The 18,483-nt window shown below is 34.3% G+C and overlaps 1 protein-coding gene across 2 annotated transcripts in view; it reads right to left on the bottom strand.

Moving 5' to 3' along the window:
* LOC148303165 (uncharacterized) overlaps window positions 1–17,730 on the bottom strand; it is a 34,038-nt gene extending 16,308 nt beyond the window's left edge. The window contains exons 1-4 of one of the 2 annotated variants that reach the window (XM_088270406.1): window positions 17,449–17,730; window positions 12,247–12,451; window positions 11,376–11,442; window positions 1,780–11,248 (exon numbers count right to left, since the gene is read on the bottom strand). In XM_088270406.1, the coding sequence (XP_088126532.1) occupies window positions 1,780–11,248; window positions 11,376–11,442; window positions 12,247–12,413 (9,703 nt within the window). In that variant the 5' untranslated portion in view covers window positions 12,414–12,451; window positions 17,449–17,730. Of the gene's footprint in view, window positions 1–1,779; window positions 11,249–11,375; window positions 11,443–12,246; window positions 12,452–17,043; window positions 17,265–17,448 lie in introns of those variants that run through there. The other variant, XM_088270407.1, reaches the window with a different exon arrangement.
* Window positions 17,731–18,483: the final 753 nt, after the last annotated feature.

Here is an 18,483-nt window from a genome sequence, read left to right as displayed (position 1 = left end):
TTGGCAAAATCGGCATCTTCTGTAAGTCGATCGCAGGCCCACTCAGCGAAGCGAAAACGCATTGGATGGTCAGTTGGCTTCAACTCCTGAACCAATTGGACTTTGTATGGCGTCATACCAAGGTCTTTATGCAAAATTCGTCTCAATGATGTCTCCGAAATGTTCAATTGTTGAGAACGACGGTGAATTGATGTTGATGGCGCTTCACGCACACTTTCTGCCACAACATCGATATTCTCGGGTGTACGCACTGTTTTTGGCTTTTCACGCTTTGGTTTATCGATGAGGATGCCAGTTTCTTTCACTTTTTTCACAAGATAACGAACATACGGAGCTGGCGGTGCTTCTCTTCTTCCAAAAACCGTACGCAATTTTCGCACACATTCTGCAACATTACCATGATTTTCAAAGTAATGTCGCAATATTTCCCAGCGTTGTTCAAGCGTATACACAACCATATTCGCTCAGCGGAAGGATAAAACTAATTATCTGTCAAATCAGACATGAGCTAAGTGTTACCATTCACGAAATAAGCACTAGTTGAAAAAAAAAACTTTAGATGGCGGACCCTATATTATGTTCAAAATATGCCTCTTTGCTGGGATATAGAACATTTTCTGGGCATTCCGAAAACATGCACAACTGAAAATTTACGATTTGTGATTTATGACGTTCTTGAAAGGAGTGCGCGATATATATTTTTTAATTATCATGTAAAATTCTCTTTTAATGTCACTTTAACTCGTTATTTTTTTCACATATACTAAACATGCCTTATATTTTTTGAAATATCATGTAAAATTCTCTTGTCATTTTTATTCGTTAATTTTTTTTCTAATTTGTGGACTGAATTTTTGCATAACGCTTCTATCGCCAATATGAACAACTGTGACATTTTGTAAATACATATATGATAATGTCATATTGTAAATATGTACATATATGAATTAAAAAATATATATTCACTTCCTTCATTGTAATTTTTGCATTATTTATAAGTGAAACACATGAAATGACTTTGCAATATTACATGTTAAAATCAAACACTGATTTTTTGAGTCTACTAAATTGTATTTTATTGTTAAAAACATAAAGATTATTTTTATGTGTTATTTAACAATCAAATACAATTAAGTAGATTAAAAAATTGGTGTTTGATTTTAACATTCATTATATAAATTAAAATGGAGTTCTACAAATTATTTATTACTCTTGAATATCATTGAGACAGGACAGTATTTGCTGTAATATTATTGAAAGCTGACCCACCGTATTCCCAGATTTGATACAGAAGCATCTCGGCTGTCCAAATTTAAAACACAGTAAGGGACATTTTTTTCTAGTAGGTTTTTTTTTGCATTTATGGACTAAGTAGACTCTACTTAGTCCAAAAATGCAAAAAAACCTACTAAAAAAAAAAATGTTCCTTACTGTGTTTTAAATTTGGACAGCCGATCTAGGTTTCCTGACAGACCTTCTCTTGCAAAGCAATTTTTTTTAACTATGTTACGAAATTTAAAGAAAATGTTAAACAAAATTATATCCCGATTTCACTGTGAATTTACATTTAAAAGCCTTCAACATCCCTGTCAGTATAATTATCGTTTGAAAATGCCATAAATAGTCGAAACAATTGTCACAATATTAATTTTTTGTGTTTTTGTTAATTAAATACAACTTAGTAGGCTCAAAAAATCTGTTTGATTTAAAAATTAATACATAAATTAAAATGGAGTTATACAAATTAAACGCCAAATCAATAAATAGAAAGAAACTTACCGAAAGTGCAAGTGAAAGGCTTGACGCACTGCCACTTGGGCATCAGTCCCCTGATGAGGGCGCCCTCGGCCGCCGCGGGGTGCGTGGCCACCTCGCCGATGGCCGACAGCCGCGTGCGGTGCATGGCCAGCGAGTGCGTCATCACCAGCAGCGGCGCGGCCGCCCGGTAGGAGCACTGCGGACACTCGTACCGGCACGCGCCGTGCTCGTCCAGCACGTGCCGCCCTAGCGCGAGAGGCACGCGGCTCGAGAACTCGCAGTACATGCACGTCATCGCCGACCCGTCCTGGTGCACTTTCAGATGCTCTACGAAGTCGTTCATATCGTTGGTCTCCAAATAACAGTGCGCCGAGCAGCATTTGAACAACACGTCAGTTTTCAATCTGAACTGGATTATTCGGTTTCCCACGGTCGAAGGACGCGATCCTTCTAAAGCGTCGTTTTTGATGATCGCATCCACTTTCGAAATGCTGGTCCGAGATATGACCACTCTTTCGGACAGTCTTTTTCCTAGTATCGAGTTGGGAGCATTTTCCCGAGTTTTATCCATCTTCGGCGATTCGGGTCGCGGTGTTTGGGAACAGTTGGTAAAAATTTCGGCATTTTCTTGCGGATTATTTATCACGTTGGGGTTTAAACTGACGACGCTCTCGATCCGGAGTTGGCAGAATCCGGCATCGCTCGCTTGATTCGTCTCGTCGAAATCATCTGTACCGACATTCGACGCCAGCAAATCTGTCATTGGCCGTACTTGGATTTTGGGAGGAGTCTTATTTTCCTGCTTAAAAGTTGCCGGTTTTAAAATTGGCATTGTTCGAATATTGTTTTCTTTCAGTTCGGGACGCCCCTTATTCGCGTGTACTTTAATTAGATGGTCTAATGCGTTCGAGTGATTGTTGAGTTCATTTTCCGGGTTAGGTACACATTTTCCACATTCTTGGCAAAACCCATCCCAAACATCGGAAACGTGATGATTTTCCACATGACTTGCAAACGACAACAAAAATCGACTCGTAAATGTACAGTCGTTAATCGAACATAAGTATTCACAAGAGCCGGAGCATTGTTTTCTTTGGACGCCTCCGACTTTGACGTCGAAACTTGGGTTAGTGGGATGTGAATTTTCTCGAGACGGCACATTTATAATATTAACTGGTTTTAATGACGGCGTATCCCTTACAAAAGTATTGCATTCTGGTGCACTGTGTACACTTTCTAAAGGGTCGTATTCTGTTTTTATATTTTCTGGCCTAAACTCTGGTGGTGAGCGAACACATTGATCGATGCTTACAATTTCCTCTTTTATACGAATTTCCGGATTTGCTTTGATACTATCGTCAATGCGCAATAGACCCTGTATACTCTCTTGGCTTGCTTGTACAGGCATAGAAACTGTATTTGCTTTGATACTATTGTCAATGCGCATTAGACCCTGTATACTCTCTTGGCTTGCTTGTACAGGCATAGAAACTGTATCAATATTTATGTTTTCGCGCCTATTTTTCGTATCAATCAATGAAGTTTCTTTGACAATTTTATGTTCTTCTTTATTATTAATGACGGTCACTTTGCTCAATGTTTCAACTTTAGGGGAAGACGAGTCCACAATTTTGCTCGTTATAGCAGTATCAATCTGCTGAGATCTCGTTAAAACTTTGGACAGTTTTTGTCGACCTATTTCAGCAAACTCATGCGCGTGACTTCGACGTCGTCTCGCATTCGACTGGGTTAAATTTATCTCGATTAACTCGCATTCTTGTGAAAAATGTCTCAAAGCTATATGCGCTTTTAAATTTTCGTGCGAAATTTGTGTGTAATTACACAAACTGCAAATGAAACCTTTCACGGCAGTCGAAACGAGATTATCGAAAACGGGGGGAAGTGTGCTCGATTTATTACATACACTCACACATCTGGAAATATATTTTTTCGCGCACAGAGTACACTCACATTTATATTCACCAGTATGTTGTTGGACGATGTGAGCGAAAATTGATCTCAATTGATTTACCTTAAAAAGTCGCATACAAAATCGACAACGGTACTGCCTCATTTTTCTGGTTTTCATATTGCTTGTTTTAGATGTATCCAATTTGGCTTCCTCTAAAGCAACTTTAGCTTGATCTGGGTGCAATCTTGAAATGAAAACTTCAGAGTGGGGATGTTTCACTTTGAAATGATCTACAATGTTTGGGCCATTATATTCGTTGCATAGTTTACATTCATACTGAGTTTTGTCAGGAGAAAAATTGTATGATTTGTCAGTATAATTTGTATTTAATGATGAAGCCAAATTTTGTTCTGCAATCTTTTTTTTATAAATCTTCTTCTTTTTTATTATACCAGTTGCCCATCCAACCTTTTTTCTTTTTTTAATCACGCGTTTAGAGGTTTTCAAACCCAGTTTTTTTAATGGTTTATTTTTTGCAACAACCGGATGCATTTCCTTTAGATTTTCGACCTCATCGGTTTCAGAGTCAATTTTTTTTGGTGAAGATGTGATACTTTGTTCGCCAGTTACAACGAAGTCTTTATTATCAACTTCGGGAGGTTTATGAGAAGACTCTTTAACGGCGTTAGACTGTTTGCATTTCCGAAACTTGGTCGTTTTGGGGTTACTGTCGTTGTTGGAATCTGTAGGCAATACTTTACCTTCTACAACCTTCAGATCTTTCGGGGAACCAGAAACTGGATTTTTTATTATTTTTTTAGACTTGGGACAAGGTTTTTGTTTAAATAGTTGAACTTCCGGACAATCATCGCTATATTCGTAGACATCAACATTATCTGCATCATTTACGCTGTAGTCACTCACATTAGTTTTTTCAATAATGACGCGTGGCTCGGCAGAGATCGATCCACGAGTAATTCTTTTATTTTTTGTGGAAGGCACAATTTTTTTAGAAGAATCGATAAGAGATTTTGATTTCGCACTACATTTCTTAATATTTATTTTGGTAGTATTTAAGATTTTCCTTTTAGAATCACTTTTCTTATCGGTCTCAGCTTGTGAATTGTGCGGTTCGGATAAAGTACATGCCCTCACTCCTGTTGCTTTAAGAACATCTTGACTTATAAACATCCCAAGATTATATTCATGTAACATTTCCAATTCCCTATTGCCTTTTGTATATTTCTTTTTTGGTTTGGTTACCTCGTTATTGCTATTTGGTTCGTTTATATCGGTATTATCAGTTCCAGAAGTAGAACAAATAGACTTGTTACTACTCGTATCTAATGTTGCATTATCCATTTCAGAAGGTTTTTCAATTTTAGTATCGAATTCAACATTTTCCACTGTTTTATTGTGTGTAGAAGGGGGGTTTTCAATGACGGTGTTTAATTGAGAACTTTCTATTACTAAACTATCTGTTGTATATGGTTTTTCAATTATAGTGTCTAATTCAGGGTTTTTCGTTGCTTCATCGTGTGTTGTATGGGGTTTTTCAATGACGCTTTTTAGTTCAGCATCATCCATTCCTTTATTGCCTGTTGTAGATGGTTTTTCTATTACGGTATCTGATTCAGCATTTTCCGTTGATTCATTATCTGGTATAGATGGTGTTTCAATTGTAGTATCTAATTCACCTTTGTCCATTGCTTTCTTATCTGTCGTAGACGGGTTTTCAATTAAAGTATCCAATTCACTCTTATCCATTGCTTTCTTATCCGTCATAGACGATTTTTCAATTATAGTACCCAATTCGCCCTTATCCATTGCTTTGTCATCTTTTGGAGATGACTGACCAAGTATAGCATTATTATTAGCATTCTCATTTTTATTCTTACTGGTATCTTCATCATCTGAATCTATTTCCGTTAACTTTTCAAATATTTTTTTAAGTTTACCAGAATTCTCCCCATCCGTTTGGTTAACAAGTGCTAAAATTTCCAACATTTTTTCTTTACTTTTTAATATCTCTACCAAGCTATTAATATCGGAAAATTTATTTTCTTCTTTATTATCTGAATCCCTAGAATCTTTTTTGGGGTCTGCAATGCGCATATTTAATTTGTCGGTTTCTTTGATATGCGATTGATCACTGACTACTTTGTTTTCAGCTACGGAAGCCGCATTTTGCAAAACATGAACATTTTCAGATGTATGCAAGACTTCTTCATTCATATAAGAATTGGGAAGTGCATTGTTTATTACATTTGGAATAGTTTTATCATATTTTGCATCATTCACGATTTTTTCACAAATTGTCGTTGAATCAGTTGTTGAATTTTTTTGAATGTTTGTTTCAAGTAATACACTTTGGTTATGGTCAACTATGAATTCAGTATCTTTCTTGTCTTTCACAATAGGTAAGGAAGTATCCAAAGTATTGAATGTAGAAACCATTTCAACGTCTTTTTTGGGTTCCTCTACGGTTTCTTTTTGGTTCGTTTCTATGACAACTTGACTAGCAATTTTATATGTTTGATTTTGTAAGGTAAGGTTTTGCTCGTTTTTAGTTTTAGATATGAAATTTGTAATATTAGGCGAGATTTCGTCAATTTTATAACTTTCAGTGTCATTAGAAGTATTGCTTATGTCGAGAGTTTTTGTAATATCAACAGTGTCCAAATAATTTTCAGATTCTTTTTTATTTTCTGGTTGATTGTTATCCTCATCATTCTCACGCGAATGAAGTAAGGGTCTCTTACTTCGTGTCTTCATTTTTCGTGTTTCAAGTGTATAACTTTGCTGGTGTGTTGATAAATCTTTGCCCTTCGAACGATTTCTTAAACGTCTCGCGTAACTTGTATCCTCTGTTTGTTCTTCTTTTTTGGGTTTAGAATCATTTTGTGGTATGTGAGATATATTGGTTTTATTTTCTACAGAATCAGATCCAGCTTCATAATTTTTTACTGTATTATCGTCACATATAACAATTTCAGAATCCTTAAGAAAATCATTTTCTTCGTTTTGAGAATCAGTCTTATTTGGAGAACTACTATCATCTTGAGTATTTTGTGAATTTTTATCAGCAGTGGTTTCAGAAATAGTTTTTTGGTCATTGACTTTTTCAAATTGATTATTTTCAGTATCTTCAAATACATTTTGAGAAATTCTTCTTGATTTAGTTCGTTTCCCCGTATTTCTTTTACATGTATTATTCATCAATTGATCTTTAGAAGAGCGTCCAGAATCATCAATTTCGTTTATTGCTATTTCATCCATTTTTTTTGGTGGTATATGTGATGCGCTTAAATAATTACTTTTTCTTTCATCTATATCATTATGTATATTATCGAAAGAGTACGATTTTTCTATTGCTTTCACAAGAATATTACAGTTGCTTTTGTTTTCCCTTTCTATTTCCTCTTTACGTTTCAGTTTACTTTCATTCTTTGAATTTCCTCGACAACTCGCTTTCAGGTTTTTAGTCAGCGTTTCGTCAAAAACTTTAGTTAAATTATTTGATTCACGTACATTTGTCGTTTTAGATATGGAGTTATCATTTTCGAAATCTTTTTTAATTTTTGGTATCTTAAAACTGAGAATTCCTGGATGGGTTTTTGATAATTTGCCCTGGTCTTTTCGTGCTGGAGATGGTGATCTTTTATGAGATCTTCCTTTACTATTATTGTCGTTAGTATTTTTCGATCTATAGGAGCTACGCGATGAATCTCTATCTGACCTTTCTCTTTCTTTTCGATCGTCATATATTGAACCACTCCTATTTCGGCGGGGATCGGAATGATGGTGTTCTGAGGGACGATTTTTTTTATTCCGATCAAATTGATCTCGAGAGTCTTTTTTATTGGCAACAACTTCAATATTTTTGTTTTGATTCTTAAGGAGTCTCGGATCTTTTATAATTCGATTATCAGTAAGAGGATCTTTATTTTTAATATTTTGATTCAATCCTTGACAGCTCGGTTTCGAATTAACCACGAATCTCCTTCGTTCGTCAATATCATTGAATCCTGGATTTGGAAAATTTCCCCTACTGAATATTCGATCGTCAACATCTGCACATCGCCCGACACTCGTTTGGGAAATGTTATTTTTTGTCACATTTTCTCGAAAAATATTCATTTTTGGAGCTGCCGTAATAGTACGCCCAACACTCTTACTTCTTTGGAAGCGATTATCGTTATTAGCCTGTCTCTCAGGAAAGCTGGAACGCCCGACACTCCTTTCGCGACTAAAACTTCGTTCCCTCTGAAAAGTCGGGTTTCTTAGACTTCCGTTGTCTTCGGTACCCGCAATAAAACGACCAACGCTCTGCGCTCTTGCGAATCTCGAACTTGGACCCATCGATTGGGACACACTGAATGCAGATCTACTTAATATGCCCGCGTTATTATCTAAAGAACGACCTACACTCAATCCTCTAGACTGACGATTTGCGTTTTGGTTTTTGACAGATTCATTGTAGAATGATCTACCGGATTCAAAGTTCAAGGATGTGTTTTGTAAATTATGGTCTAAATTTATTGGCCTTGCTAAATTATCCACCATTTGAAATGAGTGTCCGGTGTTAACTTCTCTTTGTCTTCCAACACTTTGTTCTCTTTGAAATGACCATGTACCACCAACTTCTCTTGGCACTGGCCTTCCAACACTGCGTTCTCTTTGATCTCTTCCTTGAACACTATTTTGATCTCTGTTCATCAAATAACCTGCTGTAAAATTATTCACTCCAGTATTGGAATTCGAACTAGCGTCTCTGTAATCTAAATGCGGCATATGAGATTCATGTTGTACAGGGGACGCAATTTGTAGATTATGAGTAGGCATAGACTGTAGCATATAATGATTAGAATAAAAATCTCCTCGGTTAGTGTTGGTATTTATGTTCACTTGTGTAACTGAATCATTCATATTCGAAGGAAAAAATCGTTGAGCATGAGGTGAAAATCCATTATTTTGAAAACCTGTCATATTGTGAGACATAAGGCGGCTATCGTCTCTTACAGGTGTTGGTAAAAGAGGTCCGTGTAATGAATTTTGATTACCCATCGGGTAACCTAATAATGGTTTTGGATTTTTTCCTCTGTAATTAGCGCTGACGGGAAACGGTCTTGATTTCAATTCACTTCCGCTCACATTTGGTACATTGTTTAACACCCGCGCATCAGAACACGGGGACATCATATTCGGAGACATGATCACTGAAGAAGGTAAAGCCGAGGGAACATTCATTTCCGCACTCCCTCTATCATCAGATCTAGGACTAAACATATCCACACTAGATGGAGTTCGACAGTAAGTAATTTGATCAGAATACACCATATGTTGTTGTTGAATTATCTCGTAAGTTCTATGTGTTGGCGTTGCCCATGGTGGAATTTGGTTTTTTTCCTGAGATGGTGACATTAAATTATTGGAATTTACATGCGAGCTAGGAATAACATTCCTGTATTCCGGTGTTCGGAGACCTACATTTTTGCTTACAAAATTCGAATTTTCTGGACTCTTAAAACTTTTTTCTCGATGAAAGTTGCCAATGATACTTGGCAGTTTTTCGGGATCCGTGCCAAGTTTTGACATAGAGTTTGTATTTTGGCACACTGATTCCATCGTTTTTTGAATAATCGGATTAAATCGCTGAAGTTCTTTAGGAGTGAATACGCGATTGATTATATCGACATAATTCTCAACACTTTTTTTAGGTTGTTCGTCCATCTTCACCATATTTGATGCTAATAAAGCTTGTTTTTCTTTATACTTTTCTAAACTAATTCGTCTTGCTTTTTGACTACACACATTTTGCAAACTACTTTCAGTGAAAAATTTGTTTGAATTTAAATTATCTGAACTTCCCGGTAACTCGGAATTGGAATCATCTGCTAGAGCTTTTAATATACCTTCTTCAAAAGTACTTCCAAAGATTGTGTCTGATGAACTAGTAGTATTGATCGATTTAGAATTATTTTCCGTTACGGATATAGTTGGAGCTTTTACAATTTCAACGGCACATTGTTTATCCGGTGTTTCCTCGCCCTTAGCAGGTATTATTTCTGAATTTATAATGTCAGCCATCTTTTGTATTAATTGTGTACTGGTTTTCTTTGGGAGAGCACTTACTAATTCAGTGTCCAAATCATCTAGATGCGTCGATTTTTGTTCATCTTCACTAGTACTAAGAATTTCATAATAATCGTCGTCTCTTTTAGATTCATCCAACTTTTGATTGTTTTTAAGTTTACGATATTCCACTGATTCTTTTATTTTACTTGATGTCTTAGGGGAATCTAAATGTCTGCGTTCTTTAATATTGATGGCTATCTGATATTTTGAAGATATTTTTTCCGGTGATTTTGAGATGTTAATTTGTTTTTCTATTTTCTTATGTTTGTCACTAATAATTTTGGACGATTGTTTCTCTTGATTGACACGGTTTTTCTGATTTCGTTCTTTTGAAATAGCCAAATTATCGTATAATAATTTAATTTTTTCTTCGTCTTCTTCTTCGCTCTCGCCTATTTCACCTTCTTCTTTGTCCATAGTGACTTTCTTTTTGACAGGTTTGACCGATTCCACCCCGGGAATATCGCTTATAAAAGCTTGAAATAGATTTTCTTCTTGCAGCTCTTGCACAAGTTTTTCCCTTTTCTTACGCAATTCACTTAGTTCTATTTTATTTTCTATCGAGGAACTACGTTTATTTCGTTCATACTTGCGTTTATCATCTTTATTTCTAACAGACTTTACTTTTTGTCTCTTTTCACTAGATCCTAATTTAACATTATATCCCTTGAATTGATCTCGAATTGGAGATTTGTACCTTTTGCTTCTTTCGGAACTACTGGAATGTTCGGATTTTGAATGAGAACGATTTTTGACTAAGTAGGATTCACGACGACTGTATAGTTTGAAATCACTCGGTTGATGTATTTCACTTTGAACGGTACACGGCGATCTGGTCTTTGAACGCTTCGATTCGTCGGACAATTTTTGAGTCGGAAATCTAACCGGAGATTTGAGAACACGTGTATATTTTCTTTCTGTAGAATGCAGAAACTTTCTCGAGTCATTTTTAGCTACTGGTTTTAAGGAAGGCGAATTGCATTGTTTTATAAAATCATTACATGCATTCTTATGAACTATAGGGTCGATCAAGGAATTTGTTTCATTACACGTCATGAAGCGTTTCGTCACAAATTCAATCTCTTTCTTAAAAATATTTCCCATATTATCTGAAGGATCTTGGTTTATCCCTGGCGCTCCAACATATGCACAAGATACATTCTCAATGGGTGACCCTGATATATCTTCACTCGCAGACACTACGCCTTTCAATTTTGCGCGGATGTGCTGGAGACTCATTGTTGGAGAAGGGGTTACCTCTTCGGAAATAGGATTTTGTTGGTTATCACTCACCGTGTTTAATACAGGGTCGGGATTTTCTTTATAAAAATTCATATTCACTGGATTGAATACTGTGGCAGAATCGAATGCATTATTCGGTTCGTTTTCCACAAATCTATCTGTATTTGTAATTGTAGATGTTAGTCCGACGATATTCTTCTGCAATTTTAAGACTTACAAAGTATATGTGGGGTAATATTTCAAGAATTCCGATACTAAAATATTTATTACACATACTAAAAATACAATTTACTGAACAGATTTAATAAAATAAAACTTTATATACCTCGTGAGTTTTTTGATGCAACTTGATGAGAACTTGTTCGCATTTCTTGAGATTTTCCATTTTCATTCTAAAACAACGATTTCTATTTAAAAAACAGTCACATCCTAATTCACGTTTCATTTATAAATTCTTAATATGGTATTAAAATACTTATATAACATTATTAGTCTTTTAGTTGGGAGGCTCTTAATTACCGATTTTTATAGCCCTAGTAATTTCAGGACAGTTGGGATACATTTTTACTATTGATATCGTGATAAAAGGCGTGTGAAGGTTAATAAAATAAAATAAATAATAGCATATGCAATACCTAATTATCATCAAAGCTGCGTGAAACGAAAAAATTATTTTTGAAATATATTTTCATAACATCGACCCTCTCTTAGCAGAACTGAACATTGCATAAACCGAATTAAAATGTTCATCATTTTCTTCATTACAATACATTAATTTAAGCACGAACGGATTATGTAAGCATAACATAGATATGTTCTACCAAGAAAGGGTAATAAGGACATGGGATTACACAGGATTATTGTGATAATATGAATATTTGGTCCCGAGAATTTAAAAGGGTTTTTATATCTTATAGCCTTTATATGTAATGTTATAACCGTTTTAAAATTACGAGACGATTTACTGCAAATAAAACATAAACAACCCTTTCGTATCTCACTATACAGTGATGTCTCGCACAACGAACGTTTCGCTTAACGAATTTTTTTTTATCGTGTAGTTTTGGGCTACCGCGTTTCACTTAACGAGTTTTAGCATGGTGAACTTACTCCTGGAAAGAATTAAGTACGTTACGCGAGACATAACTGTACATCAATTGGTAGGATGCAGTGTAAGACAGCCTTCCTTAAATCACCTTTTATTACTTAGTAGTAGATTTTTTAATCCTTGTATTTTGGAAAACTGTATTCCAATGCCATCGCCAGTGGCTGCTTTCAATCTGTTTTCCATGGATTCTAAAAATGGCAAATATTGCTTCATTTCCTGTAGCTTTCTGTCATATTCTATGCTTTCGGGGTCCATCTTGATATTTCATCGGCATCTGGGTCACTAATTAGAATCTGAAAATTGAGATCCTAATATTTATCCATTATAGATTTTTTTCCAGGAAAAAAATTAAATAAACACTTTTATGATTCGTAACATTTATTTATTATCCAGATATAAAATACCGTTTTTTTACGTTTGAATCAGTAAAGTTGTATTTTTCATTTTCATTTTATAACAAAAATCAAAAGATTATAAATGTTTAAATTAAAATCTGCAGTACACCATTTCAGTTTTCGCCAAAACACGATAGAAAAGATAAATTAATAAAATATCACTCGCTGCTCTTTTAAAATAAAATTTCAAAAAACTTTACAAAGTATAGAAGATAATTTATGATAATTTATTTTTGATTCGATATGAGGAAGTTTGACAGTCAAAAATATTACTAGACCGGATATTTTATTTATTATTTTTTGACATCTCATCAAAGATGAAGAAGCATATGGAAGTCTGGGCATTTATTTCATATGAAAAATAACTCCTATAATTGGAGATAATCCAGATTTGTGAACATCACATGATCCAGAAAACAGAATCACATTGTTGGGTCCCGTGGTTAGTGTCGCGGACTCTTGAGTCAGAGTATTTTGGGTACAAACCCACTTCTACCACAATTTGATACCTATTTTCAATAATGAGAAGCCTTGGCTCATAGAAATAGTACGACATTGAAGTATTTTTGTATTTTATTACTATTATTTAAATATAAAATAATTATTATTATTTATTATGTTATTATTAATTCTAAAACATAAATATTTCTCTTAAAAAATAATAATTTCATTATTAAAATAGGTTAGTTAATAATCATAAATTTGGGTAATTTATATCGCGGCATTTTCGTAAAATACTACCCTAAGAGTGCTTATGGTAATATGTAGTTAACTTAAATTGAAATTGATTCCCTTCACGCGTTTTCCATTTTTCGCGGATTCCATTTTAACACGTTAAACGCCATAGGAGGCATTGGTGACCTCGCCTGTGTTGGACCACAGCACCATGTGGGGCACCAGTGACCTCAATCAAGAGCTTTATTCAAAATTCTTTACCTATGGAACCCATCGTCAAATCAAAAAAAATAATAAACTAAACACATTATATTCGTAAAATACGTAGATTACCGATTTTTTTGGGATTTTCAAAATTGACAAACTTTAGTATTGGCATTTAACATGTTAAATTTGTTTACACACATTGTGAATACCGTCTAACGTATCGCTCACTCCTTTCAACAACGTCATATATCAAAAATCGTCAATTTTCAGTTGTGCATGTTTTCGGAATGCCCAGAAAATGTACTATATTCCAGCAAAAGAGGCATATTTTTAACTTAATATTTACCCGCTACAGGGCAGAAAATGTTGTTTTTACATTTTGAAGAAAACATATTGTTTAATTATTTTTTTTTAAATACTAAATATTTTTCAAATGGAGAAAAAACATCCAGATTTTACCTAAAAAGATCTGTTGCACAGTAAAAAGTTCAATAAGTGGCTTGATTTTTATTTTTGATAATTGTGTTTAAACTTTAAAAACGTTCTCCTGAAAAAGTTTTTTTTTATTTATGACGTTCTTGACGGAGTGAACGATGTGTGAAAAGTATTAGCAATTTGTTGAGATTGCATAACTATATATGTACATAACATAGATTTAAGACAGGAAACCTTTTTACGCCGGATTTAAAAACACTTATTTTACACTAACATTTCAAATCTGTTCAACTTTGGCTATAAAGCAAGCAGACCATTGTTTAGACTAAGATTATGATCGAGACCAATTTTACAATTTTATGAGCATAAGGCAGTTTAAAATACATATCCAGAAGTTTTTTCACCCGACATATATAAGAATATACTTATATACTCGTAAATCCAGTCATTATAACAATTACCTCACCGTTCGCGCCTTAATCAAGTGTAAATAATATTAAATGTTGATACATATCGCTCACTCCTTTCAAGAACGTCATAAATCAAAAATCGTCAATTTTCAGTTGTACATGTTTTCGGAATGCCCAGAAAATGTACTATATCCCAGCAAAAGCAGCATATTTTCAACTTAATATTTACCCGCTACAGGGCAGAAAGTGTTATTTTTGCATTTTGAAGAAAAGGTATGTTTTAATTATTTTTAAAAATATATTTAATATTTTTCAAATGGAGAAAAAACCTTCAGGTTTTACCCAAAAAGATCTTTTGGACAGTAAAAAGTTCAATAAGTGGCTTGATATTTATTTTTAATAGATTGTATTATATTTTTAAACTTTAAAAACGTTCTCCTGAAAAATCAAGTATTTTGATTTATGACGTTCTTGAAAGGAGTGAGCGATATGTGTAGACCTGATACATGGATACGATGATAGATCTGGGACGAATGACATAAACAGGGTTTAATTTTTGTTTTGCTGGTTTTTATGGAATATACGAGTATAAGTACATATGTTTTATTACTTCTAAGTTAGTTATTGGTATCACTTAGTGTGTTTCTTGAAGAATACTTGAAGGTGATTACGGTATATTTGATGACGAAGAAAAATTTTGCGATTCACAATTTGGCTTACCCCGCAGCCTGATTGCGTCAGTTAAATAAGAGTATGGGTGGAACATAGAACCGACCAATGTAGTCGCACATTTACATGGAAATTATTCCTCCTTGTTAAAGATTAACTGCCACGAAACATCGAAATAAGAGGTTTTAGGCGCGGTTTCCTTCGCAGTTTAATGGCGGCAAATCCATAAAATAACAGGCGAGGCGTGAAACCTAAAGACTAATCTTTGTTATGGTATATTTATGTTGTTGCTTACTGTTACAGAGGGATTGCAGGGGACTCGAGGACAATATTTCGTGACGCTTTTTAAACATGTAAGGATAGTCAAAAGGGTAAGGTCTTACTCATGACGTGGCCACGTCAAAAACCTTTAAAACAAGGTTATTTCTCTAATGTGTACTTGTCATTCATGAACGCAGCAAAATAAGCTTCGAAAACAATAAAATCATTACTATAGGTATAAAATGTTTTCATGCTGCGGTCATATTACTTCGAGCTTTATTATTCTTTATTCAGAGATATTTCAATAATATATATTATCAGCTCTTCCAAAACTTAATATTCCCCTTTGAAATTTTTAGTTTACAAAATAATAGCTGTTTAACATCAATCTTTGGATGCGGTAGAGACGCCTTGTTCGATAGGCTGAATTGCCAATGTGGCAATTGGTGAATACAAATAATTTATATCAAAATTATTTATTACGTTTTCTCGTGTGTAACGTGTAAGGAACTCGTGTGTAAGACCTGGTTATAAATTTCCAAGTGGTAATAAAACCCATCAGTCAAGAAGAAAAGCGGACTCCACACACAAAGTCCATTTGGATGAGTTATCGAATCATATTTCTGCATCCTGCTGGTATTTCAAGGCCTTCAAAAAGTTTTGTTATCACTATGGCGATTTGATTTAGTCCAATCAATTTAATTCAAGCAAGCGAAGAAGTTCTTTTTTCTTCTTTTCATTTCCTATCGCGCACAGATGCTAAGGCTACCAGATTTGATTCTTGTTTGTCGACGAACAATATGTATATGCATGTTGGCAGAGCCAAAGAGATACTGGTCATAAGATGCGGCATGTGGAGGGCAAAACTGTATGCTGGTAAACAAGTCAGCTTGTAGTGAAGCACGAAAGTAACCCTTTATTACAGTACTCTTTAATAACACATAATATGTATGTACTTTTTCTTCCTCAAGGGAACTCGACTACAAATTAATTACCCAAGTTACAAAAGCTAGAACAAGCACGGTATACAATCCCCGATGCTCTAGTCATTGCTGATATTCTTATTTTTCTACCTACTATTCTTCTTTTATATCCCATATAGCATTCATGTCCTTCACTTAAAGTCCTTTCCCTTGGGTCATCTCTATTCCATCAATTTTACTCGCATGTTCTAGAATTAGTGCAGGACTAATCACCTTGCCTCCATATAATTAGAAAAGGGTGAAATAACAAGATTTTTTACTTACGGAAATTCATTCTCAGTCTATTTCATAAAAAGTTATCTTTAGAATATAGGAACTTTTTTTTACTTACATTTATATTGCTTATGTCGAGTTCATACATTCCAATAACAAGAAAAAGTAATGATGGAACATGTGCGTGTCGAAAATCAAAATGTAACAAAAATCATGTCTCATATCTCTACAATATTACATTATATGTAGCGAAAATGTTTCTTATGCTTATTGGTCAATTGGTATCAATATTTTTTATAAATATATTTAATTACCACAATAATATCATAAACATATACTATTAAAGATTTGCAATATTAATGTTCCTTTACATTGGTATGGCTGAATTCGTAGATATATAATCAAAATTATATCCATCAGTAACATCTTCACAACGAATTCCTCTCGACAAAATGGCGACGAATTCCAAACGGCAGACTGATGGAAGTCGCATATGGCATAGGTACTGATTCTTGCGTAAAAAACGTATGCAATTGTTGACACATAACACTTGTTGCGGTAATCTATTAATTGAATTGGTACTATAGTTTGATAACGAGGTATTAAATGAAATAAAACACTATTAAGAAGCACAAACCTGACTTAAAACACAATTTTTACGTAGAAAGCTCGGAGCGTCGACACACCTTACCCGCGCACCTAGCGACAGCGGACGAATGAACTGCTAGCCGCTATCCGTACCTAACTTCGTAATGGAAGGAATGCTCGAATGCTGTGACTTATATTTATGCATAGGTCAGCATTGTATATGCTCGCCTACCTACATTGTAAACAAATGAACTCCGATTCGACCAAAGATTACATACTAGATATTTGACATGTGCTCCAAACGAAGCCTAAAACTCTGGAACCTGCATGATATTGTTTATGAAAGAGTTTTTTTTAAAACGATAATGATCGTGAAGGCGTATCTGACAAAAAATCTACTCGTATAACAGAAACAGACTTCGATGCAATAATTTTGAAACAATACGCTACATACCTACTTCATACACGAGTCTAATCCAGATTTTTTAACATACCGCCGTTTTTTACAATAGATACATTTACGGACGGCCACTTAGCCAAAAGTAAATCACTGAGCAGGGCACTTTTACGTATATTATGTAATAATTCAACATATATAGCACATTTTTATAAGTTATGACTGTCTACGAATTTGATAACTAAAACTGCGTCGCTTTCGCCCCTTTGTTTCAGACGATCGCAGACGTTGAGTCCACGCGACAAACGGACGTACTAAAATCTAAAATGTCTTAAATATTGTAGAGACTGAAGTTGCAGAGGATCACAGGAGTTCAACAGGAACAAGGAAACGGTGTAGAATGGGCCTTCTATATCAAATACAAACCGTGCTCTTTGTTCACTTGCGTCGCATCAGCTATTATCGATAAACCTGATTTCGTATTCCTCACATCAAAATAAAAATATCATGTAAGTGACATTAGCATTTTTGTTGAAATTGGTTTCATACAATATGAATAAATATGTTTTTAAAAATAATTTTACACTTTTGTCTGGAATAAATTAATTAATTACGAAAAAATATGTGAAACCATGACAAATTTATTTTTATATTTAAAAAAACATGTAGGTTGATGTTGCTCAATATAAATTATATAACTTTTCCATTTCAATAATTAATAAACAAATTGATAAATTGTTATTTCAGTCTTGTAAACAGTTTTTTTTTTATAAATCGGAAGATGTTAGGGTATGCGGAATAAAGTTTTATAGTTCAGCCACCCGTCCAGGATAACATATAATAATTTTAAAATTACGTTTTGCTATGTGTTGTATGATAAACCACAACAGTTATGTAAGCGAGTGCATATAAAACATGCCAGCAATTTATGGCAGCACAACTAAAATTATTTTCTAGATTGATTAAATACCTCCGGAATTTTAATTCCTAATTTGTGTAAAAAAGAATAACGCAATCATCATGCATTTAGAAAAATGCTTTAAGTATGTTTTTTTTTAAATCAACCACATTGGAGTATTTAAGATATTATTT

The sequence above is a fragment of the Brachycentrus maculatus genome, unplaced genomic scaffold (genome assembly GCF_059751285.1).
Source record: "Brachycentrus maculatus isolate JH-2025_06_01 unplaced genomic scaffold, ASM5975128v1 h1tg000384l, whole genome shotgun sequence".
Taxonomy (NCBI): domain Eukaryota; kingdom Metazoa; phylum Arthropoda; class Insecta; order Trichoptera; family Brachycentridae; genus Brachycentrus; species Brachycentrus maculatus.
The sequence above is the reverse complement of the archived record's forward strand: the minus strand, read 5'-3'. Positions and strand labels throughout refer to the sequence as shown.